The sequence below is a fragment of the Cucurbitaria berberidis genome (genome assembly GCF_010015615.1).
Source record: "Cucurbitaria berberidis CBS 394.84 unplaced genomic scaffold K460scaffold_3, whole genome shotgun sequence".
NCBI lineage: Eukaryota > Fungi > Ascomycota > Dothideomycetes > Pleosporales > Cucurbitariaceae > Cucurbitaria > Cucurbitaria berberidis.
In genome coordinates, this window is record NW_024468937.1 from 2,111,729 (window position 1) to 2,127,148 (window position 15,420).

At 51.0% G+C, this 15,420-nt stretch overlaps 5 protein-coding genes across 5 annotated transcripts; 3 read left to right on the plus strand and 2 right to left on the minus strand.

Moving 5' to 3' along the window:
• The first annotated feature begins 162 nt into the window (after nucleotides 1-162).
• Nucleotides 163-1,595, plus strand: K460DRAFT_394964 (uncharacterized protein). Its single transcript, XM_040936024.1, has 3 exons — nucleotides 163-321; nucleotides 385-639; nucleotides 690-1,595. The coding sequence occupies exons 1-3, from the start codon at nucleotides 219-221 to the stop codon at nucleotides 1,430-1,432; spliced, it is 1,101 nt and encodes a 366-aa protein (XP_040787836.1). The 5' UTR covers nucleotides 163-218; the 3' UTR covers nucleotides 1,433-1,595.
• A 1,227-nt stretch (nucleotides 1,596-2,822) lies between these two features.
• On the plus strand, nucleotides 2,823-4,897 carry K460DRAFT_355112 (uncharacterized protein; the record flags this gene model as incomplete). Its single annotated transcript, XM_040931856.1, has 2 exons — nucleotides 2,823-2,861; nucleotides 3,140-4,897. 2 exons carry the CDS (start codon nucleotides 2,823-2,825, stop codon nucleotides 4,895-4,897), a joined length of 1,797 nt encoding a protein of 598 aa, XP_040787837.1.
• Nucleotides 4,898-5,697: 800 nt separating this feature from the next.
• On the minus strand, nucleotides 5,698-8,284 carry K460DRAFT_337270 (uncharacterized protein; the record flags this gene model as incomplete). The annotated part of the gene is made up of 1 exon (XM_040931006.1): nucleotides 5,698-8,284. One exon carries the CDS (start codon nucleotides 8,282-8,284, stop codon nucleotides 5,753-5,755), a length of 2,532 nt encoding a protein of 843 aa, XP_040787838.1. The 3' UTR covers nucleotides 5,698-5,752.
• Nucleotides 8,285-11,230: 2,946 nt separating this feature from the next.
• Nucleotides 11,231-11,852, plus strand: K460DRAFT_405540 (uncharacterized protein; the record flags this gene model as incomplete). Its single annotated transcript, XM_040936864.1, has 4 exons — nucleotides 11,231-11,320; nucleotides 11,377-11,636; nucleotides 11,689-11,738; nucleotides 11,794-11,852. 4 exons carry the CDS (start codon nucleotides 11,231-11,233, stop codon nucleotides 11,850-11,852), a joined length of 459 nt encoding a protein of 152 aa, XP_040787839.1.
• Nucleotides 11,853-12,892: 1,040 nt separating this feature from the next.
• On the minus strand, nucleotides 12,893-14,898 carry K460DRAFT_256077 (RNA polymerase II transcription factor; the record flags this gene model as incomplete). Its single annotated transcript, XM_040927420.1, has 2 exons — nucleotides 12,893-14,703; nucleotides 14,766-14,898. Coding segments are annotated over 2 exons (1,944 nt in total), but the record flags the coding sequence as incomplete, so codon positions are not given.
• Between the last annotated feature and the right edge of the window lie 522 nt (nucleotides 14,899-15,420).

The following is a 15,420-nucleotide window of genomic DNA, read 5'->3' on the forward strand; positions in this document are numbered from 1 at the left end:
GATCTCTGTCTCGGCACCTGATCGTATTTCGAGCATCATCCCGACGGACAGATCGGAGAGATGGTTGCACCCTCGGCTAAACCCAGTTGAGCCTAGTCAATCTTACGAACATAACGTTATGCTTTCCACGTGTCGAGTTATCACCTGCATGGACATTGTCATCGAATCTACCTGAGCAGTGATCGTTAAGCCTAACGTAAAGGTCCAAATTCTCCGAAATGTCTGCTGAAAGGACCAAGAAGACCATGATACCGGGGAACGTACCAAGTGCTGGCCCGGATCGGAAGAGGGTGCTTAATGTGCTTGCGCAGAGAAGATACCGTAAGCTTCCTCGTTGATTTGCATCATTCGTTGTATGGAGTTGGTACTAATTGAGGATTGTAGGACAACGACGAAGAGAAAGGTTGGCAGCTTTGGAAGCGCAGGCCAAGGGGATCCCCTCACCTCCAGTTATTCAGCAGCAGTATGAAGAACATACCGAGATCGGACTGGAAGGCTCAATTAACTTGTGGCCCGGGCTAGATCTGGATATGGCCGGATTGTTGGAGGACGTCGTCCAGATTCCACCTCAAGAAAGCTTACAAATGTTCGATTTTGAGCAAGACGCCCTCGAAACGAGACCCATGCAAGACATCAACAGTAAGCCCAATAAAAAACTTAGACTGAAACATTACTTCAACTTCTACTAGATTTTCGAACCCTCCCGAGTCCAATCCCCTCAGCCCCCTCCCAAATCCACGGTCGGCAATCGCCTTCCTCGCCAGGTCTTCAGTTCCCGCTCGCACCAGATGGTGCCATCATCAGCATACCTATTCTCTCTGCCTTGCGAGCATTTTCAAGTATCGCTATTGCCCTTGACGTAGCAACTCATGTCTGGGATCCGTTCTATCTGCATGTGCTTCCAGAGTCAATCCCAGCCCTAGCGTCGTTGCCTACAAACCTGCATCCTGTTGCCGCTCAGCATACTATACCCCACCACCCAATCCTAGACCTACTTCCATGGCCGAGCGTGAGAGAGAAGTTAATATGTATACTTTCCATGCCATCGTCCTTCCGCCCACCAGTAGCCCAAGAAGACGATGACCACGATAACCTTTCCGTTGCAGTTGCCGTTTCTCTGGACTCGCTTAGACCGCCTGATAAACACAGCTCATCTGGCTCGGCCAGTCGAAATGGTGGCATCAAGCAAAGTGGTGCCATCGTCCACTTAGTCCAAGACCTCGACGACTTCCGAGACGGTGGCGGCGTACGGGTCCACGGCAACACATGTACATGGAGCGAGGGCAATGAGCTGGTGGAAGAGGCATGGGAGATTGGCGATCATTTCTATAGAAAATGGTGGTGGTGTCTTGATCAGCAGATTGTGGAGGTGAGTAACAGAAAGAGGGGGGAGAGGGGGTTGCGACGGCTGAGCATGGTGGATACCGGGTAGAGAGGATCTTGGAAAGAGATAACCTTGTCATGCAGTGTTGAGTAGGCAATTTGTTCATCTTAGCTCATCCTTTATAGTCATTTATCAACCTCAAGCACCTCCAGCGCCTGCTCCGTTCTCTGCCAAGATATCTCGTAGAACGTACCTGTTCTCTTTTTCTCGTTGCCACAAATATTGGTAGAGCGTACTTTTTCCATTCCACATATTTTGAAAACGGCATCTTCCTCCGCATTAATTTGAACCTCGAATTGGCTTCGTGCAAGCCTCTTCGGCGCGTACTCCTCAATCAATCGAAGAATGGCGGCGTCGAATAAATCCAAGGGCCCGCTCTTCTTGTAAGCAATAGATGAGGTATATTCCCCTAAGCAGACTTACACCTGGTCTTCATCTTCTCTCTCGGCTGTGGTTGGCAGTTTAGCCACAAGTTTCAAGTAATTGAAACACAGGAATAGACCACACGCTCGCAACTCCTTAACCGTACATGTACCTTTCCAGTAAACTTCCATGTTAGCATGTTGGAAATGATAGCGCCTCGTATGCCGTGACAAAGGGTTCATCCATCGTAAATGTACGACTTCATCGGCCTCTGCAGGCTTTTCGGGTCAAAGCCTTCCTCTTCGAAAACATCAGGATCGGAGTTAGTGCCAGCTTTGCTGTTCTCCTTTACCAAGTGCATATACGTCGTTTCAGTCTCGCTTCATAGTCGCCAGGCCGTGACTTTGTAACCTTTCAACTGCTTTTAACTAGCTCGAAGCACTTTCTTGTCACCCCCATGATGTTTCTATGCAACTACACCCTGCGAATCTAACACTCCAGGTGTGATCGAGGCGCCTAGCTGCAATTTGTACTCCCTCCAAACCCAGCCTTGGGGTATAAGAACAGCAGAAGTGGCTTTTTCATGTTATTAACATAGAGGACGCGAGGTGACATATAAAAAGCGAGGTACCGGTATCGGCTAAGTTTACTACAGTTCCCCTAGGATTCCTGCGCTCCTTCCTCTCTTTACACTTCGCTCTCTGCTCCATTACGGTCGGGCCTGGCTGCCGCTCTTTCGAGGGATCCTTAGTTAGGGAAATGCCCTTGTGACACTCACTATGCCGATAAACGTGGAAGGTTGGTCTACTAACATAGAGCATTCCAGCTTTATCCTCGATAGGTAGACGGGTTATGTTAATGTCCGAGAGTGAGATATTGGACAACATCAGAACTTCGGTAGCCTTCTGGTTATCGGCTTTTGCTGACACAATGTGCCACTACCAATGTCCACGTACCTCAAACTCGGCGGCCTTCTTCGACCTCATAGCGTGCTTCGAGCTGACAGCAGTGGCCATACCTTGTCCTGATGCCTACGTTGTACTACGGCAGAGACATAAATGGCTGTATTGCCAATATGTCACCCAAGGCTGGGCGTTTGGGCGGTGAAGCTTGTGTAAGTGGTACAGGGCTTAACGTGTCTGTCTCATATGGCCCAAACCATGGAGCGGGAGCTGTCATCGACGATGGCAGCGATGTCGCCTTTTCGCCGGAACTGATGCATGGGATTGCAATAGGCGGGAGTAAATGCTTCGAGCGGCCTGGAGCACTATCGATAACAAAATGCGCTAAGCCTCAACTATGCCGGACTTGAGTAGCCACGAACTGCCTACGATGACGTGAAAGGATAGTTTCTTAGCTGTGCCTCTCCAAGTTCCTACCTTCTTTGAATAGCCTATTCACTCCATAATCACTGTCTGTATGACCTCGATTCCCGCCCCAAGACGATATATCTGTGCACACGGTGTGCGCGCCAAACGAATTCCCAACCATCTCGTAGCCATCGCGAGCAGCTCTGTTCGGCAACACGGAGATGCAGCAGCACAGCGCAAAGAGCACCGAGTGGAAGTAGAACAGGAGCAGGGACAGGAACAAGATGAGCACACAGCAGGAGAACAGAGAGGGGAAGGAGCATTGACGCGACGGTTGCGGAGCATGAGCGAAGAAGCATTGGAAACAGGCGGACACAGTGCCCTCAAAGTCCTCGAGGGAGCAGGCTTCAGCGCCGAACTGAAGGCCCAGCTTGAACAGCGCATCGCTGCGGCCAACTTCAAGTCCTCAGAAGCAGACCTCCCCACCACTGCCTCTCGCCGCACGCGCGATCTTGCCACGGCCGAAGCATGGTCCGGTACCGAATCCATACACGATGCGAGCCTGCGCATGCTCAACGACGCTCACAGGCCAATGCGACTGGGAAGACCGCCAAAACTACCCGGCGTGCAGCCACCACGGTCGGTTGACACAGGCTACAAGCGTAGCAAGGAGGGGCGTGGACTCAGGCTGGCCAACGCACGTGATAGGAGCACCTTTTATGCCAGCGTTAAGGATGATGCCGACATGGAGGCAGCAGATCGCGAGAAACGACTCCAAGAGCTCAAGGATCGCTTTGATCCACATGCCCGCGTCATTGTTCCCGGATCCATTCAAGGCCTTGCCTCGCTTGCAAATAAGAGGATTGAGGATGCCATTGCTCGTGGTCAGTTCAAGAATTTACCTCGAGGCAAAGGAAAGAATGTCAAGCGCGACCACAATGCGTCGAGTCCTTTCATTGATACGACTGAGTACTTTATGAACAAGATTATTCAGAAACAAGATATTGTACCACCGTGGATCGAGAAACAACAAGAGCTTACATCAACAGCGGCCAAGTTTCGCAGTCGACTGAGGAATGACTGGACGAGGCATGCTGCTCGTATGATATCTAGTAAAGGCGGGTCACTACAGGATCAAATTCGGAGAGCAGAAGCATATGCACAGGCAGAGGTGAATGCGAACCCTCTGAAGAAGCAGGAAAGCCTCACAACAGTAGATAATGAGGGGCATCTGTCGCAAATCTCGCTATCGGGAGGACTAAAAATGAATTCCTCGCAAGAGACCTTACCAGGCAGAGGCGCCGTCATTACTGAAGAAATCACAGCCGAGAGGATCACACTCGACTCAACGCCATGTGCTGTCCCTCGAAGTCTAGTAGCGGCTACCGTAACAGAGTCTTCTATACAGACTGTGCAAGTACCTATCAGCACACCCTCCCCCACCGTCCCGCCAGCACCCCACCCCTTCCGCGATCCAGACTGGGAACGCATCGAATTTACTTACCAAACCCTCGCCATCAAAGACCTCAACGACAAAGCACGTTCCTATAATCTCCAAGCACCTGAATTAGCTAAGAGACCATACTTTAACCTCCAGCGCGAATTGAAATCTTGCTACGCTGATGTGGCGCCTCGGCTTGCGGGAGTGATCCTTGATCGTGCGAGAGGGCCACCGAAGAAGACAAATGCGGAATTAGGAGTCGGGAGGGGGGACAAGAAGGCGTGGGGTGGGCTAGTGGGTGGGCCGGTTAGGGTGAGGGATGAGAGGAGGGAGAAACAGTATGGATTTAGGCAGTTTTGGAACGATTTGTGGGCGGATAAGTCGAGCAATCCGTATTGAAACTCTGGCAGTTTGTGGCGACTTGTCAGTTTGTAAAGTTACACGAATACGAATGCACGACATCAAAAAAGGCCATGGTCTACCTATCATACATACCGGTTGCAACTCCGTTGCTAATAGCACACTCGCTTCCCAAATACCCAGATGGGACACCGACGAGGACACGGCATGTCGAATTGTGACCATGGCGGACGCACGCTTGTTCAAATGCGGTCTTGATCACGCAGAATGTCGCAGTAGTCCTCCGCGGGAAAAGTATGCATAACAGCTACGCGACCGGTACCAGCTGAACGGCTCGATAACGCAGGAGTGAGGCGACATCGACCGATGCCATGGGTAAGCGGACAGACGGCCACACATCAAGCTTTTTCCCAGCTACTGCAGCGATAGTTTCCTGCCTGCATCAAGATGCGTTGTCAAGAACTGGTACGTGCAGTGATGCGGCTAATCAGGGTTTTCTTTTCTTTCACTTTTGTGCATGCTAGGCGCTGGAGGGCAACACATGTAGGATAGGAGGTAGTCATATCTTGGAAGACCATGCGTAATTCGCAAATATGACACTCACAAATGACAGGGTATATCGAGTCCATCGGAACAGATTAATTTAGTTATGTTGCCCAAATCTGCCCTTCGCATATTTGATGTATCAATACCGTCACCAGCTAAGGAGATGGCATGTGACCGTTTATGCAACGCGCGCAATAAGACTCCAACGTGAAGATAAATCATTGATCGAATCTTTGCGATGATCAAACAATCATTTTCAGTACCCCTAGGAATCCTTGTTATCAACACGGCTGGATTGACCGAAAAGTGGATGAGGATGATCATCCACAAACTGCGGCAACCGTAAGACTAATCCCAAGTTACCGCGCTGTCACTTCTTGTTCTTCTGTGCTTGCTTGCATGAATATCATCATCTTTCTTATTGCGGCCGTTCATTTCTTTGTGGTCGTTGCCGCCCCCAATGACCCTGATAGCAGGCAGACCAGCTTCCATGATGTATGTGTTATTAGGGTTGCTCAAACATAGAGTATCTGCAGTAATAGCGTGCGTCTGTTTTCCGGCTCCGTCGTACGGCTGGCAGAAGCATATCCTCAAAGCGTGCCCTGCGAGCGGAGCCAGCAGCCCCGTGTCTTGCTTGTTTTGTGAACTTTGGGTTGTTCTGGTAGAATCTTCGGTCTGTTTCGCTTCCGCCGTGCGCTTTTGCTTCTTTCTAGTGTGTGTATATGTGGTTGCACTGGGGTCGTTATTTGAATATAGTTTTGGGGCGTTCTTTCTCCTTCGAGCTGGCAAACAGAACGTGGAGGCGGAAGTGATAAGATGAGCCTTGTACATCTTCGCTTCAATCTTCATGTCACCTACCGTGGATTGAATTGATAGCCGGTGGTGCTTTTTTTGGAAGCGATCAACTCTCCTTTGGGGCGTGAAGGTATTCTCTCGGACTACACCGTCGCAGCCTTTGACTGCCGGACTATGCACGATGGAAAATTCACGAGACTCGATCCGCGGTCTCTGACGGTGCGGATAGTTGTGGTGATACCTGAGGTGTGTTGGGAGGGGAGCAGAATATGCAGGAGGTTTGGTCATGGGAATCAGCGACGGCCTAGTAGTTACTCTCGCTGACAATTCACTGTGCGTAAATAGAGTGTTCGCATTATAATACGAAGTGGCCATCGTAGGTAAGTCCCCAAAGTCCGATGTGCTCATCATTGGTGTCAATCCACCTTCGGGTTGAATGAGGTTACCGGATGGCGAGGTGAAGGATATCTTCGGCGTGTCATGATTTGGACGTGCTATTCCGGACGCTACCGCTATGGGCAGTAGAGATCCCAACGCGGATGAAGTTATCGAACGATATGGTGGTTCGATTGCAAAGGCTTGGTTCGACGTAGGAGACTCCGAATTTGAAGCTTGCCGCCCGAGCTCTGCCATTTGTGGTGTAAACCAGACTGGGGCTAGGGCTACCGGAGTCGGTGAGCGTGAGCGGCGGGCCGGGGGATTGAACTCGTGGTAAAGGTCAAGGTCAACCCCTAGTACCGTCCCTGAGTACGACGTGGACATGGTGCTACAGAAACTAGCATTTCTACTTGACTCCCTTGCGTGGTCAACTTCCATTAGTGTATGGATGTTGTTATAGAGCACAGAGACGCCATCGAACGTGTTTTGAGCTGAGGTGTCATGGCTATTTTCGTTCGAGAGCGTCGGAGCTCCAGTCGTACCGTCGTCACGCGCCACATCGCGTGGTGGTTGTACAGGGCCCACGGAATATGACCGTTCGCGTGAGCGCGTTGCAACCGATGGTGGCAGCAGATGAAGTGCAGACTCAAAATCAGTCTCGGATTCGGTTCCAGTTGAAGGGATACCGAGCAAGGGCGGGTAAGCACGAGCTGAGTGTTCGAAATTTGCCGTGGGAACGTTTCGATTTTTGGACTGAGATTCAGGGCCACGCGTACAAGTCGCGCTCAAGGACGAAGTTCGTATTGGATGTGGGACTTCAAAGTTGCTCCTGATCATTCGAAGAGTTTCGGAAGATTGTAGTTGGCTTTTCGAACTGCTTTCACTTGCTTCCGGTTGGCCCTCTCGAAAATCAACGAACGGTGTGGGCGTCGTTGAAAGTGACCGGGTCCAGATACGCGAACCAGCTTGAACATTCTGCCAAAAGCCACGAAAGAATCCTTTGAAATTCCTGCTATCCGCGTCGTAGTCTGTATTGTCAGACTGCTCATCTGAATGTTGCGAGAGTTGAGGGGTAGCCGATCTCGTTGGCGTAGCTGTATGGTTTACCGGACACGAACTTGCCCGACTCGCCTGGAACTCCTCGTCTGGCGTGATCACTACACAAAGATCTTGCTGGTGCAAAATTTCCTCCTGGATTCCCTGCACCGTATCCTCGTCTAAAATTCGCGAAGCTCTATGCGTAACCCGGCTCGGTGAGGTATTTTTCGCGACACCCAATGAAGGGAACCGACCAACACTAAGAAGGGAGCCGTGAGAGTTTAGCGTAGAGTATGAGCCCTGTTCAATTATTGTGGCAAGTGGTGCTCCATTGGAACGATTTGCCTGCCGAACGGCAAGATTGTAGGGGACGGCTCGAGCTTGGCCTGCATGTGCCCCAATAAATCTTGTGTGGCAAGTGTAACCATCGTCGTCATGCGCAAACACATGTGGCGTGTTGGTAGGCGAGATGCTTGTATCTATGAACGCTTTGTAATAGGCAAACGGGTCCTCGGCATGTACTTGTTCAGGCGGCTTGCTCATTTCACCCGCCAAGGTCAACGCCGCAGGATCTGGGCTTCGGTATGGCGGTGTACTAGTGCTAGAAAGGATTTCCGGGCCGTTGCTTCGATCCAGTAGGTAGGAGTTGTGAGATCGAGGATCGGGCATCGTGCTCGTTGCTAGCATGGCCAAATACTAGGGGTAGGAGGGTGAAAGGTGCTTAGATCATATGGAACATAAGTAGGTCTTGAGTTCATTTTCTGTCGAAAAGGGTATTTCTTTGCTTCTAAAATCGCGAGGGAATTCGTTGCTAGTCACGATATCTTGCCCTTACCTTGAGTATTCTTCTGAGAAAGTGCGTTGTCAGGTCGAAGGCAGGTATGCCTCTCCACGTTGTTGCTTTTCGCCGCTTTACATTATAGAACCACGAGGTCGGGCCTTACCTAAAGCATATCCAAGAGAAATGTGTACAGCCATCGTGGGCTAGTTCGGGTCAAAGCGTAGGTTTGCATGCTCTTTCTCATGCCAAGCCTGATTGCTCTGTAGCGTTGACTGTGTGCAGTGCGGAAAATGACCCAATGAGAGTGAAGTGAAAGCTCAACTGCAGACAGTCTCCCTAGGTGATAAACAAAAGCAACTACAACGGCTGTTGGGTGACTAGCTAGCTGCTATGCTGGCGTCTCGCTTTTAATTGCCCAGATTAGTTGACCATGCATGTAATGGTCGCAATCGATGCACACAAATGCAAATCAACACAAAGTGACGCTTTCCAACGGATAGCCGGTTTTCACGCCGCAGCACGGGGAAAAGGCCACAACTCCGTAGGAGTATATTGTAACAGTCACATTGCGCAGTCTTAACTTGGGCTGCCTGTTTCGAACACAGATTCGAAGCGACCCGGTTACTATCAAGCGAGTCATGCCTTGTTGCCCGAAGTGTGTAACGTCTATAGCAGACGATCGTCCCTTCATAGTGAATCTCCAGGATATGTAAGGTCGTAAGCCAGGGTCTGAGCCTCAAACGGTGAAGAAGCTGCGACTGTGTGGACAGCCGAAAAGGTGATCGTGATGCCCCAAGGTACGAGAGGCGAGGGGAGCTGCAAGTTTGCTTTTTCTGCGGCCCGCTTATGGCTTGAAGAAGACAGCATGACACCATGTAAAGGTGCGGCACTGACTGAAGGCGACGCTACTAAGAGCTAGAGCTGCATTCCAGCATGTATCGTTTCCTAGAAGTGTATAGGATGAGTTGGGCGGCGCTACTCATGCTCATATTTGGGGTTTTCTAGCATTGTGCGTGAACAGGCGTCGTAGGGACCTACAGTTGATGACATGCTGGAGGTCTTTCTAGCAAGCTGAGGTTCACGAATTCGCCAACTAAGAGTGTGGCCTTGCTCAAGTCAGCTCGAAGCCGAAGGAATGAGAGTTCTAGGGGTCAATCAGCCGAGTCAACGATCCATCCAGTGTTCCTGCATGTACACTCAACGACGCAATTGTTGGAAACAGACGAGCATGACACGGATGCAACCCCGGTTCAGACAACGTCATGCGCAAGGGACTATCCTCTCGGATACACCAACATCCTGTCGCCGGGACAAGCATACACAGCAATTCTTCTGTCACCCTGTCGATCAATTTTTATCCCTCCTGAAACGCTTCCTTCAGGATCCCTTTCGACAACTCTGCCGTGGTTGGGCTGTGCTACGTTGTGGCGCCTTAAAGCCTTCTGTCGCACGCTTCTAGAAGTTGCAGGGACCGGGATTTGCTCTGTGCGCACTAGAGTCCCGCGGCCACGGTAGGTGGTATCTGAAAGATTTCAGATCTTGGAATAACATGATCGAAATCTAGCACTTCGGTCGAGTGCCTGATGCGGTGGCTTGAGTGTGTGAGGAGGTGGTTCTGCGATGAACATGGAAGCTCTCAGCCAAGATTCGCTAGGCGCCTGATGTTACGATCCGTCGACTTGGGACAGGCGTCGATCTTTGCCCGTTGGGCGTAATACTTATACGAAGGACTCCAAATTCGAGCGATACTGCAGGTGCCTTCTGGAGATTTTGCCAAAACAGGAGACCATTGTATCTACCCTGCTGGCATTGACCCACGTATTCCTTACGGCTGGTTAGACTGATCCTCGTACCAAAACATGGGGTGATTAGTACTTTCTAGAGCCAAAATCATACGTTTTAGAGTCTTCATGCCTTTTGCATCCATCGCAGCTACTGGGCAACATGAGCCCAAAGAAGTCAGCCGGGTCGGCGCCGTTTGAGATTGAGCCAACTTTAGTCGACCCGAGTCCCGCAAAACCCCCTAAAGATACATCCAATTCACATCTATAGTAATGGTGTGTCGTAAGATCCGCCATATTGTAGTCGCTCACGGATTCGCAGCGGCTCTACGATATCTTTTGTGACCCGACTAGCGCTCATGTCCGTCGACCTGGCTCTTGGGACTGCAGCTCTTGCAGCTCTTAAGCTAGCGGCCCAATATCTGCCCGGTCAAAGTTCTTTTCTGAGATAGCCTGAGTACAGACTGCTCCAATCGTACTGGGGGTGGTGAGGTGTGTAGTTTTAAACGATCCACGGGCCAGGGCGGAAGCTACGCGCAGCCTGTGTACGTGAAGCAGCGCCGTCGCAACGAATCAGAGGAACAGTACTAGGAGCAACTACCTACACGAATACATGCGCGAGGGACAGCGTGACCCACTCTGTCCACGTCAAAGATCGGCGATTACCGAGGTCTCGAGCCTGCTGCATACGGGGATTCGTGGATCATTGCTAGCTGCATGGGGAGGGCGCGTTGATGGGATGGGCTCATCGGTCCGAATGAGTAATTATGGGCTCAGTCGGGTTCGGTCGAGGGGTGGAGTTTCAGTACGACCCGCCATTCAATGCTGCGGGCGTATGCGCCCAGCGTCCCACGGCGGTGTAAACAGCGGAATCTTGTCGTCACATGACGGTGAACTTAGGGGGTCCCTCAAGCCATTGGGAGTCTTGAGCCGGACTATAAAGGCAGGGAAGCACAACGTGCTTTACTTCACATTGCTGAGCAACGTTTTCAGCTCGCCTGGTCTTGTCTCGCCTGCGTGATAAGGAATTCTTCAAGGGATCATCGCTCGAATATGTCCTTGGGACCGCTCGCCCAAAGCGCCGATAAACAAGTTCTGTTCGCTCGACTTGGACTGAATGAACAAATTCATAAGTTGCTCCTTGTAAGCTCTAAGCTAGGCCCCGGTTGGCCCTTACTGATTTGATTGGGCGTGTGTAGCTGGAAGCCCAGGTTGCGAGGGATACCTTGAGCAGGAATCCCCTCTATTTGACGGACCAGTCTAAAGCCGATCCCAACGTAGCAACACCCTACAAGTGGGACGAGATTTCTGAAACTGCGAAGCATTTGGAAATCCTAACCGTTGTCAACAACGCCCGGCAGGAAACGAGACCTTACTATCACCTGGGTCGTTACATGACTAACGTCAATGAAGAGAATTGGGTTGCGAGGTGGTACCTTTGGCACAGCTTCCGCTATAGGTTCGCAGATCACCTCAAAGCTAGCATGCAGCCCCACTGACTTGTCGTATAGGGACAATAGACCCCGGTCCACGGCGAACAATGGCAGCGAGGGGTATGGAGGTGAGAGGCTACATCCATTTCCCGGGATCATCGGGGACAGGCTGACACAATACAGGGGGGCAAGGTCCATATGGCGCTGGCTACTACGATCCAGCCCGGGAACGCTACCGCTGACACAAGTGCAAAGCACTGGCTCGATCACCCTAGAAATGGGTGTCGTGCGACGATACAGCAAGAGCAGGAAGACCTTCAACGGCACCTTTCTTTGTAGATGTCGAGGATGCCGAGGTTGTTGGTTTAAGCGTGGCGCTGTAGATGTGGCTGCCCGGACTTCCTCATAAGAATCCGCTTCCTCGGATGTGATGCGTTTTGGTTTTTCCTTGCCTGTTCGATATATCCCGCTTTGGTTTCTGGTGTCTGGCACCTGTCATTCACTCCAAATCTCAGTGTCGACGTTCTCCCAAACTGCGCGCTTTCGGTCTGCTCCAGCCCCTTTTACGATGTATCTTTTAGTAACTGTTCTCAAGTCCAATACGCACTATATTGGCCTTTGCGTATGACTCTGTCTTCATATCTGCTGAGCAGTCGATTGTCCACGCAATTTACCTTGTTGGTGAAAAGATCGATGGAGGTGAGGGTAAGCTTTGCCATTACCATGGTCGAGTGACAGATTTAAGTGGGGCGAAGATCTGGATTAAAGGGTCCAACCCCAAACTGACCAGGAAAGGAAAGTCGATGCTTCGCGAGTGCAGATAAAACTAGTTCTTCTCCGGCTGCTGCGTGACGGCAATCGTGGCGAGAAAAGGGCTAGGTGGGCGTGTATTATAAAGCGACGCTTGAGTATTTAAGAAAGGTATGAGGTAAAAGAACAAAGTGTTGTCACATTCCGCAAGACTATGCAAAGCATTATCCAGCAGGTTCATTTTGTGGGACGTGATACCTCATCAAAGTATCAGGATATCAATCATGAAATGGTTGGGCAATGATATGGATGCGGGATGGTTGGTGGATTGTCGGTATGAGGCTGTTATTTGACAAGTCTTGTCACATTGGCGGCATTCTTGATGTGGGGAACTTAGGTTTGTGTGCTAACAAGGGACTCTATGGATATTCGCTGATTGTTGCAATGACCTACACTAACCACAATCCAAAACGCCTTCGCTATGCATAAATAGAAGGACCGTCAGAGTCATCCCGCCTCACACTCCATTTCCTGACCCGCTCTGACCCTGAAGTTGCTCTTGAAGTGCTACCTGATACTGCCTCCGTGCAGCGTCGATGGCTCTCAGCAGAGGCTCCACGACCTGGTTGACGGCTTTTGCCCCGCCCTTGACGGTATCTGGATCAAATTTTCTCCTTTTTGCTGCGTTTCGCTGATTATTAGCCTGATCATTACTCATTCTCAATCTCACTACATTGAGTCCCCGTTCTTCTTCCGCTGTATCAGAAACAGCCTTGATTCGATCAATAGACTTGTCCAATGTTTCAATGAGTTTCGCAACTTCGTTTGCGCGGTCGGGATCTCCTGAATAGAACACCGCCCAGAAGTAATGCAGAAATTCGACAGTTGTGTTGTGCGTCATGATCAAGTTGTCGAGAATTGATTCTGAAACATCCAACTTCCTTGCTAGCTCGCTGATGGCAATGGTTCTAGACGATGAGTAATCGTCATCATGTAAGTGCCGCCTTTGGATAGCTGATACGATCTGCGACGCGGCTGCGCTGCGTGAAGATCTGCCACCAACCCTGTTTTTATCTGGCGCGACATTTTCCTCGTCACTACTGCTGTCATCGTTGATATTGATTGTAGAAAGGAGGTCAACCCCGACAGCCTTGTCATTTTTCATGCCAAATCTACTAAGATCCTGCTTCAGGGTGGATAAGGCCTGTGCGGGAGTACGTTTTGTGTATGTAGCGGCACTGGTCGAAGTATGCACACTCTGTCCTGCGGAGAAGAATCGGCCTTGGTCCTGAACTTTTAGAACCACCCTGTTGTCCTCGTCGGCACGTTGCAAATCCTTTAGCTGTAGTTCCTTGTACGTCTCTTCATCGAGCCCAGCAGGAGCATGACGGCTTCCATCAGAAGGTGGCACATCCTTCATCATCTTTTCGCTCATTCGATTTAGGACTCGTAGAATTGGTGCCTTGTCATAGTTCGCTGGGTTCATGGTGAAGTCCGGTCGATTGCCCTGCCTTTGGCTGTGGTTGTTTTCGTTTCCTTCTACATCAAGGAAATGCGGGACCGAGGATACAAGCAACTCTGGAGGCATATCCGCTGTCTCGTCATAGGTCAAGTATTTGTCAAGCTTGGGGTCAAGCACATCCTTCTCCAGTATGCGCTCACCCTTGAGTTTCTTCATCAATCGACTGTGAAAGAATCTTTCCCAGAAGTCGCCCTCGCTCAATTGGGGTACATTCTCATTGTACGCTTTCTGAACGACCGGGTGTTGCCTGAAGAGCAGCTCGATTTGCTCCTTGGTGAGACTCAGGGTTAGGGCGCCATTAACAGTCTTTGATTTGATGACCGAGAGTACGTTGTACGTTCCTGTAGCCTGGGACTTTTCTGTGGCGTGTGACCTCAGCATGTGCACCCGAGTGGACCAGAACTGATTTGAAAACTGCGCAATCGACACGGATTCGGGCTTCTCTTGGAGTGCACGATCGAAGCGTTGACGCAGTGCCGGGCTCGAGTTCAAGAGAGACATCTGGAGGCCCAGATCGGCCAGCAACTTTTCATCATTGTATGCTTCGTCTTTGTCTTTCGCAGCCGGCGTGACAGCCTGAGCCATGGCTGTGGCGGCCGATGCGCTGCTGCCTCCAGTCGCGGCAACAGGCGTGGAGGTTGAGACATTCTGAGATTTGAAAGCCTCAATCCACTTGCGTAGCAGGCCTGTTATTGTTTGTTGGTCATCGCGTGCGGCGGCAGAGGTAAAGGTAAGCGTGTGGTTCCCGGCTTGAGGCGAAGGCTCCAGGACGACAATCTTGATGGAGGCTTTGGCGGAGGTGGCGGGCGTCTGCTGGAGGTCTAAGGACATGTCAGTAGGTCATCCAAATCCTTTCTTTGAGCAAGCTTGGGCTGTAACTTACTTGCAATATCCGCGATGGCTATCGACAGCGGAGGGGTGGTACCACTGGCGGACTTCCAGGCCACGGTCTTGCCATCAGCGGAAAGTGAAACGCTGCCATGCTGCTTTTTGTACTGAGCCGCAGCATCAGTCATGGTGGTGAGAGCGCGTGGGTGCCGGCAACCTTGGAACTTCGACGGCCTTGGAGATCACATGCATCCATGCGCCCGCCCGAGCAGTTCCGCACTAGTGACGCTTTCGGCTTCTCCAAAGATGGCATGTCACGTGATTACGCATGACCAGATGCTTCATCTTGTCCGCCGGCCCTTGCACACTACGTCTCACAGTTGTTTTGCTTCCCTGGCGGCTAGGAGTCATAGCTTTGCGCGCTTTGTGTCCAAGATCTCGTCCATGTCACGGTTAATAGGCCACGGCAAGCGGCGGCAGTATGTGCGCCTGCAGATACGTTATCCGCTGCATATCCGCGCCATATCCGCGCCATATCCGTTGCCCACCGCCCAACGTCACAGAGCGTCGTCTCGTGCAGAGTTACAATTGGATAAGTAAAGAGTGGACTGCTATTGGTCCGTATGCCGCATGCACATGCACAAATCGACTTGATGCTGTCGTTCGTCATGCCAAAGACAACAGCATCGTGCACTGGACGCAGGATGTGT

Bases quoted from the DNA above. Each gene is read 5' to 3' on its own strand.
- K460DRAFT_394964 (XM_040936024.1), top strand. From the start codon at position 219: ATGTCTGCTGAAAGGACCAAGAAGACCATGATACCGGGGAACGTACCA. The intron at 322-384 runs GTAAGCTTCCTC...TGAGGATTGTAG, and splicing joins GCTTGCGCAGAGAAGATACC to GACAACGACGAAGAGAAAGG. The intron at 640-689 runs GTAAGCCCAATA...AACTTCTACTAG, and splicing joins ACCCATGCAAGACATCAACA to ATTTTCGAACCCTCCCGAGT.